Source organism: Lissotriton helveticus, chromosome 3_1 (genome assembly GCF_964261635.1).
Source record: "Lissotriton helveticus chromosome 3_1, aLisHel1.1, whole genome shotgun sequence".
Classification (NCBI taxonomy): domain Eukaryota; kingdom Metazoa; phylum Chordata; class Amphibia; order Caudata; family Salamandridae; genus Lissotriton; species Lissotriton helveticus.
Genome location: NC_136061.1, coordinates 395,881,416 through 395,893,910, shown reverse-complemented (window position 1 = coordinate 395,893,910; position 12,495 = coordinate 395,881,416). Strand labels below are relative to the sequence as shown.

Below are 12,495 nucleotides of genomic sequence, written 5' to 3'. Positions count from 1 at the left end.
TTGATTCGGGCACATCATTCCATGCTGCTTGTTCCAACTACCTTCCTGCTCTTTTTCAGTTCAGCCACGCCTTTAAGTCCCTCTGTAAATAGTTCACCTACTTAATCACATCTTAGGAAGCTTGTGTCGGTCTCTCCAAGTATATTTGCTGTTTCGTTTTTTTTTAGATCTCATTGCCTCCCTTTGTTTCCTATAGGGTGAGATCAGAGCCACGGCATTCAATGAACAGGTGGACAAGTTCTACACCCTCATCGAGTTGAATAAGGTATGGTTTGTGTTTTCATCCTCTGTGTGGAGAGTTGGCTGTTGTATGAAGGTGTCTGATCTCTGACAGACGTGTGGGCAGACGTGTATTGAAACTGTTCCAAGTGGTGAAATAGGTGTCCAGCTCTAGGCCAGGCACTGGTCATATAGGGTAGGATCCCTTTTCGGTCTGAGGGCTGGTATGACTTGACATCTCTACCAGGTCCTCGTTGAACCAAGGCTCTCAAGTGCCCAGCTGTTTTGCTGTGTGGTAGAGCAGTGAAATGAACTTTTCTCACTCAACAACTTTGCTTTCCAGGTGTATTACTTTTCCAAAGGCACTCTGAAGATAGCCAATAAGCAGTACACAGCTGTGAAAAATGACTATGAGATGACATTCAACAATGAGACTTCGGTTATCCCCTGTGAAGACTCCTCTGATGTCCCCAGTGTACAGTTCGAGTTTGTGCCCATCAATGATCTGGAGAATAAAAGCAAAGACTCTATGATTGGTAGGTATCGGTGATTGAGGAGAGGGTGGGGAATATAGAGTGTAATTCATTGACTATTAGCCTAGGCTGCTGGAAGTAGAAAAGTGACTTATTAAGAGCAAGGGCTCCATAGTTTGATATCTGGGCAGGTGGATCCTAGGGTGTTGGTAGGAGTAATTGCAGAACAACCAAAGTGAATCCTCAATCAATGATTTCCAGGTATGTGTTGAAGGAAAGCATATACTCTGCAAGCTTTTGTTACAAGAAGGATGTTTTTTGGTATATGGGTTTATAGGTCTGTTTTAGAATTTATGCTGTGAAGTCCTGAAGACCCAGCATAAACAACGTGAGAGCTGGTTAAGTGGCCCTTGTTGGAGCACATTCTACTTCAATGTAATTTTAATAAAAGGTACCCTGGGACAGGTGGTCGCTGCATGCGACTTTGCAGCGTGTGTCTCCAAAGTCTGGACTATTGAAGAAAGCCATAACTAGTTGTACTACACTGATCTTTTGAGCGCACACGCTGGCCTTTCGCTTAATACATGGCGTCTGTGTTTCAGATATCATTGGAATATGTAAGAGCTATGAAGATGTCTCCAAAATCACTGTGAAATCGAACAATCGTGAGGTCTCAAAAAGAAACATCTACTTGATGGACACATCTGGAAAAATGGTGTCTACCACTCTGTGGGGAGAGGATGTAAGTACTCTGGTGAACATATTCCTGTCCTTTTTTAGTACTGTATTATCACATGCTATTTTCAGCCATTTACAGCACTATACTAATCTTATACTTGTATGTTAAATTCCTTCCTACTCTGATTTGGAGCAGGTTGAGGAATGGGCTTTTTGAATCCATGTTCCTTTGACTGGAATTAGTCAGTTCCCGTCTGGTGTGGGCCTGAAGGTGGGGATGTTGCTAACTTGTGTTAGCATGGTCAGTGATGGACTTCTCTTAAAGAATTGGAGGAGCAAAATCTCTGCCGAATGGAGTTATCAGACTATTTTAGTCAGATCAAGATATCTGTGGAGGGGTGGTAGGGAGGGTGAGACAAGAGAGATGGTTATACTTTTGGGATGTTATGTTAGGTTATGTTGATTTGTATAGCGCACAGATCACCCAAGAAGGTATCCAGGTGCTTGGGTAGGTGTGGGGTCCCCAAGGTGCCTATACGAAGAACCAGGTCTTCAGCTTCTTGCGGAATTCAAGACGTGAGGAGGAGGCGGCTCTGATGTGCTGAGCAAGGTTGTTCCGTGTCTTTGGTGCGATGTAGGAGAATGAGCGACCTCCAGGTTTGCTTTTGCAGATGTGGGGAGAGTGCGAGTGAGGCAGAGCTTAGGTGTCTGGTAGGTTAGTGAAAGAGTATGCAGCTGTTAAGGTATTCTGGTCCTCTGTTGTGTTGGGATTTGTATGTGTGCGCATTATGTTTAGTGGTATGTTTAATATTCTAATTGTGAGTATGCAGGGTAGGTGATACTGTTTTACAACAGTATGTATAATGTTAACACATCTACTTGGTGTTTAAGAGAACAGGAGTGTAATGTGGATTTGTGTTTACTGTGGTTCTTGACCCATGTCTTCCTTTTGTAGGCAGAAAAGTTTGATGGCTCACGGCAGCCGGTAGTGGCCATCAAAGGTGCACGGCTCTCAGACTTCGGGGGACGATCTGTCTCTGTGCTGTCCTCCAGCACGGTCATTCTGAACCCAGACATTCCAGAGGCCTTCAAACTTCGCGGATGGTACGCCATGAGGGATACGTTTGTTGGTTTTTGGATGTGGCTGGTAGTGGGGCTAGGGGAGTTTATATTCTCTCTATTGTGTACTATGATTATTTCTAATTTGACTTCAAGAAAACATCATGAAAAAAGTGCATTTTTAATTACAGTTACCGTCATGCCCCAAATCATGCTTTCAGCTATTCGAACGACTTAATTGTTCTGCAGTGAGCAAGTCTCTCTCGAGATAGTGAAACCTTTTAACCCCTCCCATGCTCGTGACGGAACCGCTCCTTCACGAGCCTCGGGTGGGCTGTGCTGGTGACGGTGCGGTTCCATCACGGCCTGCTCGGCGCGCCTGCGCGGCGCGTTCTATTGAGCGGGCGGGGCCGTGACGGAACCGCTCCATCATAAGCACAGCCCACCCGAGGCTCGTGACGGAGCGGTTCCGTCACAGGCATGTGAGCGCTGCGCGGACCCCCCTAGCGCTGCGGCGGAATTGCCGCCGCAGCGAAGTGGTTAAAGCACCTTCCTTTTCACGTTGAAAGCGGAATGTGTGGTGATTCCTTCATCTCTTCAGGTGTTGGGTGGCCCATTCCATCAGACCACTTAACTCGCAAAACAGATCCTGAAAACGAATGCTGTTCTATATGTACCTTTCAGGACATTTAATAGTTCTGGACTTGTGTGCATGCAAACCATTTTGTCAAATTTCCATCCCAAGCCACACAAATGTAATCAACTAACTGCCCCACCAACCGCTTCATCCTGGTAAGTGCCCTTTGCTTGGCTCTTGCTGCCTTTATAGGCACTGGCTCGGTTTGGCATAGACCAAAGCCTGGTTTGTACACCACCATAGCATGAACTGGCCCCCTGGTGGAATGCACTATCTCCAATCTGGTCCCCTTTGTTTGACGATTATCTTTAGTTAACTTTCCTTGAGAGCTTCCTGAACCGTACACAGATGATGGATACGTGGCTGGTATACTATTATTATCACAGCTTCCCTTTAGCTAGCCTACAGTTCCACCTTTGTGTGTACGTTTAAAGGGAAAATGTAACACCTGCATCCTACTGTCTGATGCACTCATCAAACTCCACTTCTACAAACATTGTAGTCTGGAAGACAGTAGAACCAATCTGGAACATGTCTCAGAATTTAAACTCTGAAAAAGAAAATCATAATAGTTTTGGTACTCTGATCCTGGAGAACAACGTAATGTTATGCTACTGTCGTTCTTGCAAGTGATTTGCCATGTCACAGGAGGAAGGCATGATGTGGCATGCATTGCTCACCAAAAGTGATCAAACATTGTGAAGGTCTGATCAAGTCCCAGAGCCATGCCTTCTGCCATTAGAGACCTCCGTAGCCCAAAAAGCTGAGGAAGCTGAGAGGACTGACGAATGTTTGGCTTCTTACTGTTGGAGTTAGGTTTCCCACCGTCATATCTTACCATTATGGCTGCTTGATATAGCACTTAAACTGTCCGGAGCCGCTTCGCATGCTGCAGGGGAACTGAAGTGGAAAGAAGGGGATTGAAAGTATATTCCACCAAGAGGAGATGTTGCCGGCCAGAGCGGTGACCATGAGGGGAAGTTACCCGACAGTGTGGAGAAACCAAGGGATGCGCAGACTTGAGAGCGGTACTATGTTCTGAGCAAGAGCACAGCTTAGCAGGTGACGTGTTCCCCACTCTGCTTATAGTACCATAAAATGTCTGAAGACAGGTGCTTCCTGCTCCCTTTTGGCTACTTTGTAGAGTCTGTGAAGTGGAGTAAATAAAAAAAAAACAGAACAACCTCTTAAACCTATAGTAGGCCTCCAACACTTTATGAAATGAAACAACCTAGATCCTTAATCACATATTGTAGTTAAAGGTCTTCTGCTAATCACATACTTTGCGTGAAAGTGACCCTGTAGTGCATTTGACAAATAAATAAAAAGCGGTTGTACTGGCACTGAATCTAGGACTGGACACATTTTTAATTTGGCTGTGAAAGTAAAAAATATCATATTATGTGAAATTTGCTAAATGTTCCTTTATGCAATTTCATGCACCTCACATAAAGTCTCTAGAGATACCAGTAGGCGACTGATTTGCATGGAAAATGTCTCACCAAAGGACATTTTCTCCTTGAACCAGCCACTTACTGGTACTATGCAATGCTTTAAAAAAATCGACTTAGGCATACTGAGACTGTTAAATCACATTTTAATATGATAGCGTAATTAGGTGAACATTCCATGGAATTTTATGCAATTTCACTTTACAAAATTGCTTGATTTTGTATAACCTTAACTGAAGATTGGAGGCTGCGGTGGAATCACTGATTTTAAATCTGTCATTCCAAGCTGCACTCAGATTTCAGCCTAGAGTGGAGAGGTGTCAGGTTATATTTAATATTTTCGGCAACTGCCTTTTGCAAACAGAGCCTGATCGTACTGCCATTGCAGTATTCGAAAGACCAAATAGTATCGAGGCTGTGTCAAACACTTGAGAATCGGATTTAGTGTTAACCACACAACATGGGATTTGGGAATGGAGATAGGAAAAGTTCTGATGATAGGCTCTAGTAGCTTGTCTCTTTACTGTTGCAAGTGTGATGAAATACTCAAGATCCCCAACTCAAGATCAGCGTCTGTGGCTAACATGTAGGGGCAAGAAAACATTTCTTCGACAATACACATCAGAAATTACCCAAGGGGCAGTCTTGTAACCCAGCTAAACTTGTCTCATTTAGACCAGTGAGGGCCCTAATTGGTCTGTATCCAGGCTTGATTTGGCTCATTTTGTATTTGAGGTGTAGTCTACAAAGTTCCGCTCCAGTGACAGTGGTCACAATCCGTGTACTGATGCATTTTGTGGCTTTCAATGGTTTTTTACAGCAAAACCACCTGCCAGGATGGACTTCTTTAACCAGTAGTGCACTTTTACTGCCGAGCGACTGCACACATTTACGTGTGCAATGGTTGTCAGGAGTGGTGGTGGGCAGAGCACCTTGACTCTCAAAACTTACATCTCCAAGCTGTTGTCATGTTGGTCCGTTCCATCACCACTGAATATCTGTAACAATCCACTTGTTGACTAATTCTTCCACTGCGCCCCTCCTTAAGCGGCTAAGAAACAACTTTGTTTGAATCTCTCTTCCTCAGGTTTGATTCGGAGGGTCAGGTAATGGAAGCATCATCCATCTCTGATATGAAGGGCGGAGGAGGAGGAGGAGGTGGAAACACCAACTGGAAAACTCTGTCCGAAGTTAAATCGGAGAACTTGGGCCACGGAGAGAAGGTGAGATGTGTGTGCCTGTAATTCAAGGTCTGACAATCTTGGTTCTTCAGGGCAATTACAGGACTTGGGGTAAAATTGAAAACAATATATAAATGTATTGAAGGTTCCGAATCAATGTGTGTTTCTTCATCAGTTAAGCAAATTATTTTTGAGCTCTTGGGGATTAATACAAAGCATTTTCCAGCTGGACACAATAGCCCTGAACTCTGTCAGTTGAAGCTGTCTTTGTCTTATCTTCTTGCCTTTACATCTTTATATACATGTTTTGGTATTGCCTGTACTTGTTCCCACTCTTAGTAGATTTTACATGTACGTTGTTGTAGGGAAAGGTATTTTTGGCCCCACTTTTTGATAGCCTCTGTGCTGGTTTTTTTTACTCTGAAGTGCTCTGTGCCATGCTGTCCAGGCCCCAGTGCAAGTGCGCTGACTCCAAAAGTATATGCACAGTTGGTTGGTGCATGGTTGATACATTTAGCATACCAATTTCCCCTTAGTATATTGTGAAAGAGGTACCAAGGGCTGGCAAGTTAAATCTTGCTAGTTTACTGCAGCTCTTAATTGTAACATCACTACACTGACATGGTGAAAATGTGACTCTGGGCCTGCCACTGCAGCCTAGGTGGGCAGCTTTAAAACTGCCAGCCTGAGATGGTAAAATAAACCCTTTTGCAAGGTCAACACCTTTTGCTTTTCAATATTAATAACCCACTCCTCGGAAAGGCCTTGGTTGCCCACCAGGCAGGGTGCTAAATATTCAAAACAAAGGCAAATGCGTCATGTGTTTAACATGCCCTGACAGTTAAAACTCGAAATCGGCGTTTTCACTGTAGTAAGGCTTGTGATCCCATTAGCTAAAATGGAGTTACACTAGCCACCACGCTCAGTGCTTACTTCCATTTTGGACTACCAGATATAGTTCTCCAAGGTATCAAAATAATCGTTACATTAAACCCAACTCGTAGCTGAGCTCGAATTTAAGGTAACTTTTAATAGCGAGGTGACTTTAGAAAGTCACTACTTTGTTGCCTAAAACCTCTGACAGCCTTGCTGATTATCTGCTGCAATTCACCGAGGCAGCAGCCTTTTGAAGCTGAGCCATCTGTGGAGAGTCCCATTGTCATCCTGCTGGATAAGGTCCCATGTCCTCTCACCAACAGTTCCCTTTGTTCCTGTCCATGGGAGTGCTTCACACTTTCTAGAAGTGGGGCAGCCTACTGTATTGGGTAACTGCAGCAGATAGGGAGAGGCTTACTTAATAGCCAATAGAGCAGCTGTTCCCGCAGGGCAACCCTTCCACTTATCATTTTATAAACAAGAGGGAGAGATAGGATAGTATGTAAGCATGACGCCAACCTGGTTGGTGTCATGCTTCATCATTCGGTTCCCAGCAGGGTAGCCGAATGCTACCCAGCTGTGCTACAAGACCTGATTACAGTGGAGTGTTTTTTTTTTGTTTTTGTGTGATGGTGCTGGAAGTGAAGTGAGATTAAAAATACCTCTGGGAAGCTCACTAAACAATACTTTATTCCCAGTGGCCCAGGTTATATTAAAAAACGAGATGGATAAAGTGTCAGAACTACAATTAGTGTCTTGATTATCCTTTCGTCAACATGTTTTAGCTCTCGACAAAAGTAAAGGAGCTTTCTTCCGGACCTCTCTATACTGACTGTGGTGTAAAGAGAGTGCTAAAAATTCAAACCAGGTGTAAATGCCTTTTTGCACACTCGCTAAGGTGTGCTGATCATACTGGATGGACTAACTGTAAGTCCGGGTCCATCAATGCTAAAATTCCTGTGAAGAAAAAATGGACAATACAATACAACATATAAAATATAAAACACTTGATTATGGTTTGTTGTCGAATCATGCTTATATTGCCCAAGTGGTGGTAGAAACATTCGGTGTCACTCATACGTGCATGGCCACTCATACGTATGCAAAAATATACAATTTATTCCATGCTTGCTCGTGATTATAGTGAGCATGCTTGCGATATTGACTAGGTCATGGGTTCGTGTGCACCCCGTGTCGAATACCGCACTCTTAAGCAAATAATATCGCTCATTTCACCGCCTTAGTTTCCTCCTCTTCCTTTTCCTCTTCAAGCCTCATCTCTGTCGAGGGTCAGATCTCTTTAACGGCCTCCCCCTCGTGTGCTGCAGGGCCTATTTAAGGCAGAGGAGAGAAACTCACCCCACAGCTATACACAGTGTGGGCGAAGACCCAGAGTGGTCTCCAGCCCCTTTATTTATCTCCTCTGGGAGAGCCCATTCGAGGAGTGTTACAGGGTGCACCTTTTTTGTGTAGAGGCTGGGTTGCTCCCTACATTCCTCCTTTCCTTTAATGGCTACATACCACTCAGCTGCTGCTCCGGATGCAGCAAACACACAAAGGCAGACTCTCACTGACTGGGGGCAGGATACAGCCAGAGACCATACGTCTGGCTCTGGGGGCTGGTCCTGTCCCTGCTGGGCTACTCGAGGGGGTGCCACCTCCGGGGACTCAGCAAAGCAGTGTTTCAATTTGAATCACTCCATCCTCTCTGGAACGTGGCGCACTCTGCCTGGTGCCAGATCAGTGACTTCTTGCAGAGATCATGGTCATGTTGGTGGTGATCACCTTCCAAACCTCTGGCTTGTATTGCTTCTGAACTTCCACTCTTGGTACCTTTCCTTGATGACCATATAGTCACCCACATATAGCGAGGGGAACTGTGCCCTTCGTGCGAAACTCGCCTTTTGGTTGGTAGCCTTTCTCCTGGCCTGGGTGGCCTCGCTGTCCAACGCTGCTGGGTGCCAGATTGGATCTGCTGGGATTTTGTCAGGTGGGGAGCCGCGGAACAGCAGATGAGACTGGGCACAGCGAGTGGTGTTGTGTGGGATCTGTCGGTAGGCGTTCAGAAATTGGTGGAGACTGCTTTTGGCGTCTTCTCCCTTTTCAACCCCACTCCGCAGCGCCCCGTTGAGGGTCCACCTCACCATTTAGCTGTGGCCATTATGGTGTGATCTTCTGGTACCGTATGCCAAGGGACGCTTAATAGTCTTGGAACTCTGGACACTGGAATGAGGGTCCGTTGTCCTACTTGATCTCATACGGGAGGCCCAGCATCACGAATATTCATTCGAATACTGCCTTGGCTTAGAGGGTGAGGGGGAAGCAGTGGCCGAGACAACTTCGAACACAGGAAACTTAGAATGAGAGTTCAGGACTACGGTGCTGCGGCCGTCGGGGAAGCATCCAAAGTCAATGCTCACTTTCGACCATGGTTCACAGCTGGGCTTTTCTTGAGAAGTTGTGCCAGCGTCAAATTTCCCCATGTGATCGTGCATGAGTGGCTTCGACGAATAACCACGTCTACCAGGGCATCCATCCCGGGGAGCCACACTTTGCTGCGGAGACGGGCCTTGGTCTTTGTCACCACTTAGTGCCCGACATTGACAAGATCAACAACTTGGTTCCGCAGTTCGTTTGGGATCACAATTACTTGCCCAGATAGTACCACTCCGTGATTTCCTTCCCTGAGCTCACTGCTGACTCTCCATAGTTGTTGCCTCGCAAATTGGTCCTCCGTGGTCAGCGACCGAGCGCCATCCAGAAAATGCTGCCACTTGGGTGATCGTCTTTACAAACTCTTCTGTGTGCTGTTCTCGGCAGGACTGCTGTATGTCTGCCGCGATGTAATGGCGCGACAGGTAATCGGCTGGGTTGCCCGCACCTGGGCAAAAGATGACATTGGACCTGTAGGCCTAGAGTTGCACCGCCTACCTTTGTCCTAGGGGTGCTAAGCGTGTGATTCCAGTGAACAAGGGAATTAGTGGTTTGTGTCTGTAATCACCCTGAACTCGTGGACATAGAGATAGAGGTGGAAGTGCTGGCCTCCTTCTCAATTTGGGTATATCTCATCTCCGTTTCTGATAGTGCTCTGCTTGCATACGCCACCGGTACCCAGTCTTTGTTTAAATTTTCCTGCAGGAGTAAGGCTCCGAGGCCGACTTGGAAGACCTTTGTGACTGACGACACCCAAAAGCTCAGCCGTTTGTGGTAGTAACATACCAGCTCTCAGGGGCAAGTTCGAGCTTGTGGTACCCTGAGTTGAGGTTGAGCTTGAAGAGCCACTTCGCCCCATTGAGGTCTGCTATGATATCATCCATGGTGGGTGTCCGGTAGCATTCCCTCTTCACAGCCTGGTTGGAGAGGTGCATTTCAGCACAGAGTCTGATGGCTCCTGGCTGCTTGGGCTTTGGAGCAATGACCAGGGGTGACACCCAGGGGGTTGGGCCAGTGACCTTCTCAATTATGCGCACATTCTCCAGTTTTCGTAGCTCTTCCTCTACCTGTGGTCTTAGGTGGAAGGGAACTCTTTGGTGTCTCAGTGCTGTCGTCCCGATCGAGGTGTCCATATTCAGCTTGAATTGCTTGTCTTTGAGCTTGCAGAGACCCTCGAATAACTGCATGAATTCACGCAGGATGGCGTCCACTTGTGAGTCGTGAATTTGGTTGGCTAAGAACACCAGCCCAGCTCCTCTGCCCTGTGGCAGCTGAATAGCACTCCTTTTTTTTCTGTGCATAACATGAAATCTGACCCTGGTGTATTACTTCTCGCAGGCTACCTCCACTTCAATCACCTCTTGCAGAGGGAGGGGCTCCATCCCCCCAGACCCCCCCCGTAGGTGTAGATCTACGCGTTGGTGGGGGACACAGGGAGCATGGTGTGAGGCATTCATACTGCTGAGTCGATGACATTCATGGACACTCCAGTGTCGGAGTGCTTTTACATTGGAGCTCGCTACTCGGATGATGCACATGGGAGGCAGCCGTCTACGATGGTTGGTGCGGCTGGCAAAGGACACCGCGTACACGTTGTCTTCTCCATCCATGTCTACTCCGGGACCTGGTGAGGTGACCTCTTCCTGCCCTAGTGGGTCCTCGAGCGAAAGTTGCTTGATGTTGGTTGACATCCCTCGTGGCCTCCCAAAGGTGGTTTTCGACCTCCCAATCTGACAAACCTTCACGGAGTGGTCTGGTTTGCCGCACCTGGAGCGGATTTTCCTTTTGTTAAGCAGAGACCAGATGAGGAGTGTTCAGCATCACCGGTTCTGCTGGGGCCACTCATTGGCATTTTTGGGGCCACGCAAGCAGGGCCTTGGCGTTTCTGGATGGCATCCACCCTTTCTTCTTGATATGGGCCTATCTGGAGGCGCCGGGTGCCTGTTGCACAGCGCTTTCATCTCTTCGGCTCGAGAATTCTAGAGCTTGTGTGATCGAATAGAAGGATGTCGTCGAGTGATATCCTTGGCTGCCTTGAGGATTAGCCGTTGTAACATCACCGACCGACACCCTTGGATGAGTTGGGTCCGTATCTCCTCCCACTGGTCGTGGTAGGTGCACGTGCTCATGAGCTTTCTCAGGCGTGCGTAGAAGATGTCGACAGATTCATTATCGGACTGTTTGGCTTGGCGCCTGTTGTAAATAGGCTTCAGGAAACGTTGTAGGATAAAAGTATCTTCTTTATTCTTGAAACGGTAACACCCACAGGTTTGTGCTGCCGCTCGACTCCAGGACTCCGGGCAACTGACTATCGTTGCTCAGAGTACTAGAACCGAACGGAGGCATAGAACATCAATACAAATGTAAACATGAGGTGAAATCCTCGTGCTGCGTGCAGCACGAGGTAATGCATATATAACAACTTCTCCCTTTTCACAATATTTAAAAACAAAAAACAAGAAAACAAAATCGTTAATCTGTGACAATAAAAAGTGTTTCAAATTGAGACATGAAAACAAATTTCAATTAAGGATATAATCATTAAACCTAACAGGTAACCTTCTACATCGAACAGATGAAGTGGAAGCCTGAAGTAACACTTTCCCACCAACCTCAGGATCAGTGGTTGAGGGAGAGGAACACATCAATGAGGCGGATGCATCAGAAAAGGAAGATGAATCTGATAATGATGCGGATGTACCTGACAAAGGACTGGAAGAGGAGTAGTCAGAAGAAACTGGAAGATCCAACCAAAAAGACCAGTCACACTGATCAAATTGTTCCTTATTCAAAGACAACAATGAGTGAGCCTGTGAATTGGATAAATGAACTAAAGCTCTCTTGTTCCACCATCCTCTATTGCCAAGTAAAGCAGAAGCCTTACTGACAGCAGTTACTTGGTCTGGGGTGGAGAATTTAGAGATACCTTTAGCAACTTTTCTTGGGTTTTTAATGAGTACCCAATCACCAATTTTTAGGACAATAGTATTGAAACGTTTGCCTGAATCATGTTTGTTCTTCATGACAAGTTGTTTTTGTGATACTTTTTCAGATAAAGAAACATCAGAAGGTTGAGAGATCTCAACGTTTTTCTCAGATAACCACTTGGGACACAATTTGGTGTGAACATTCCTATTTCTCAGTAAGGAAAAGGGAGACATCCCAGTTGTACACTGAGGAGAAATGTTGTATGACCAAAATTTTTCTTCAACAAAATTCTTCACATCATTGTGGGAGGAAATGGCGGTTTGAATAGCATCTTTGAGAAGTCTATTAGCTCATTCAACTAAACCGTTTGAAGTAGGCGAATAAAGTGCGACTTTGAAATGAACAACATCATGTTCCAGTAAAAATGAGTCAAATTTTTCGGATATGAAATGGGAACCATTATCAGTAACTAAAACGGAAGGACAACCTTCAATGATAAACAGGTTTCGTAAAAATTTTATGGCATTGGTAGAGGAGGGAGAGTCACAAAACATGTGATA

At 45.9% G+C, this 12,495-nt stretch overlaps 1 protein-coding gene across 1 annotated transcript in view; it reads left to right on the top strand.

Annotated features, from left to right (window-relative positions):
- RPA1 (replication protein A1) overlaps positions 1-12,495 on the top strand; it is a 251,759-nt gene that overhangs the window by 171,145 nt on the left and 68,119 nt on the right. Inside the window, exons 9-13 of the mRNA XM_078680149.1 lie at positions 197-265; positions 563-755; positions 1,295-1,434; positions 2,326-2,474; positions 5,605-5,740. Of these exons, the coding sequence (XP_078536275.1) occupies positions 197-265; positions 563-755; positions 1,295-1,434; positions 2,326-2,474; positions 5,605-5,740 (687 nt within the window). The remainder of the gene's footprint in view (positions 1-196; positions 266-562; positions 756-1,294; positions 1,435-2,325; positions 2,475-5,604; positions 5,741-12,495) is intronic.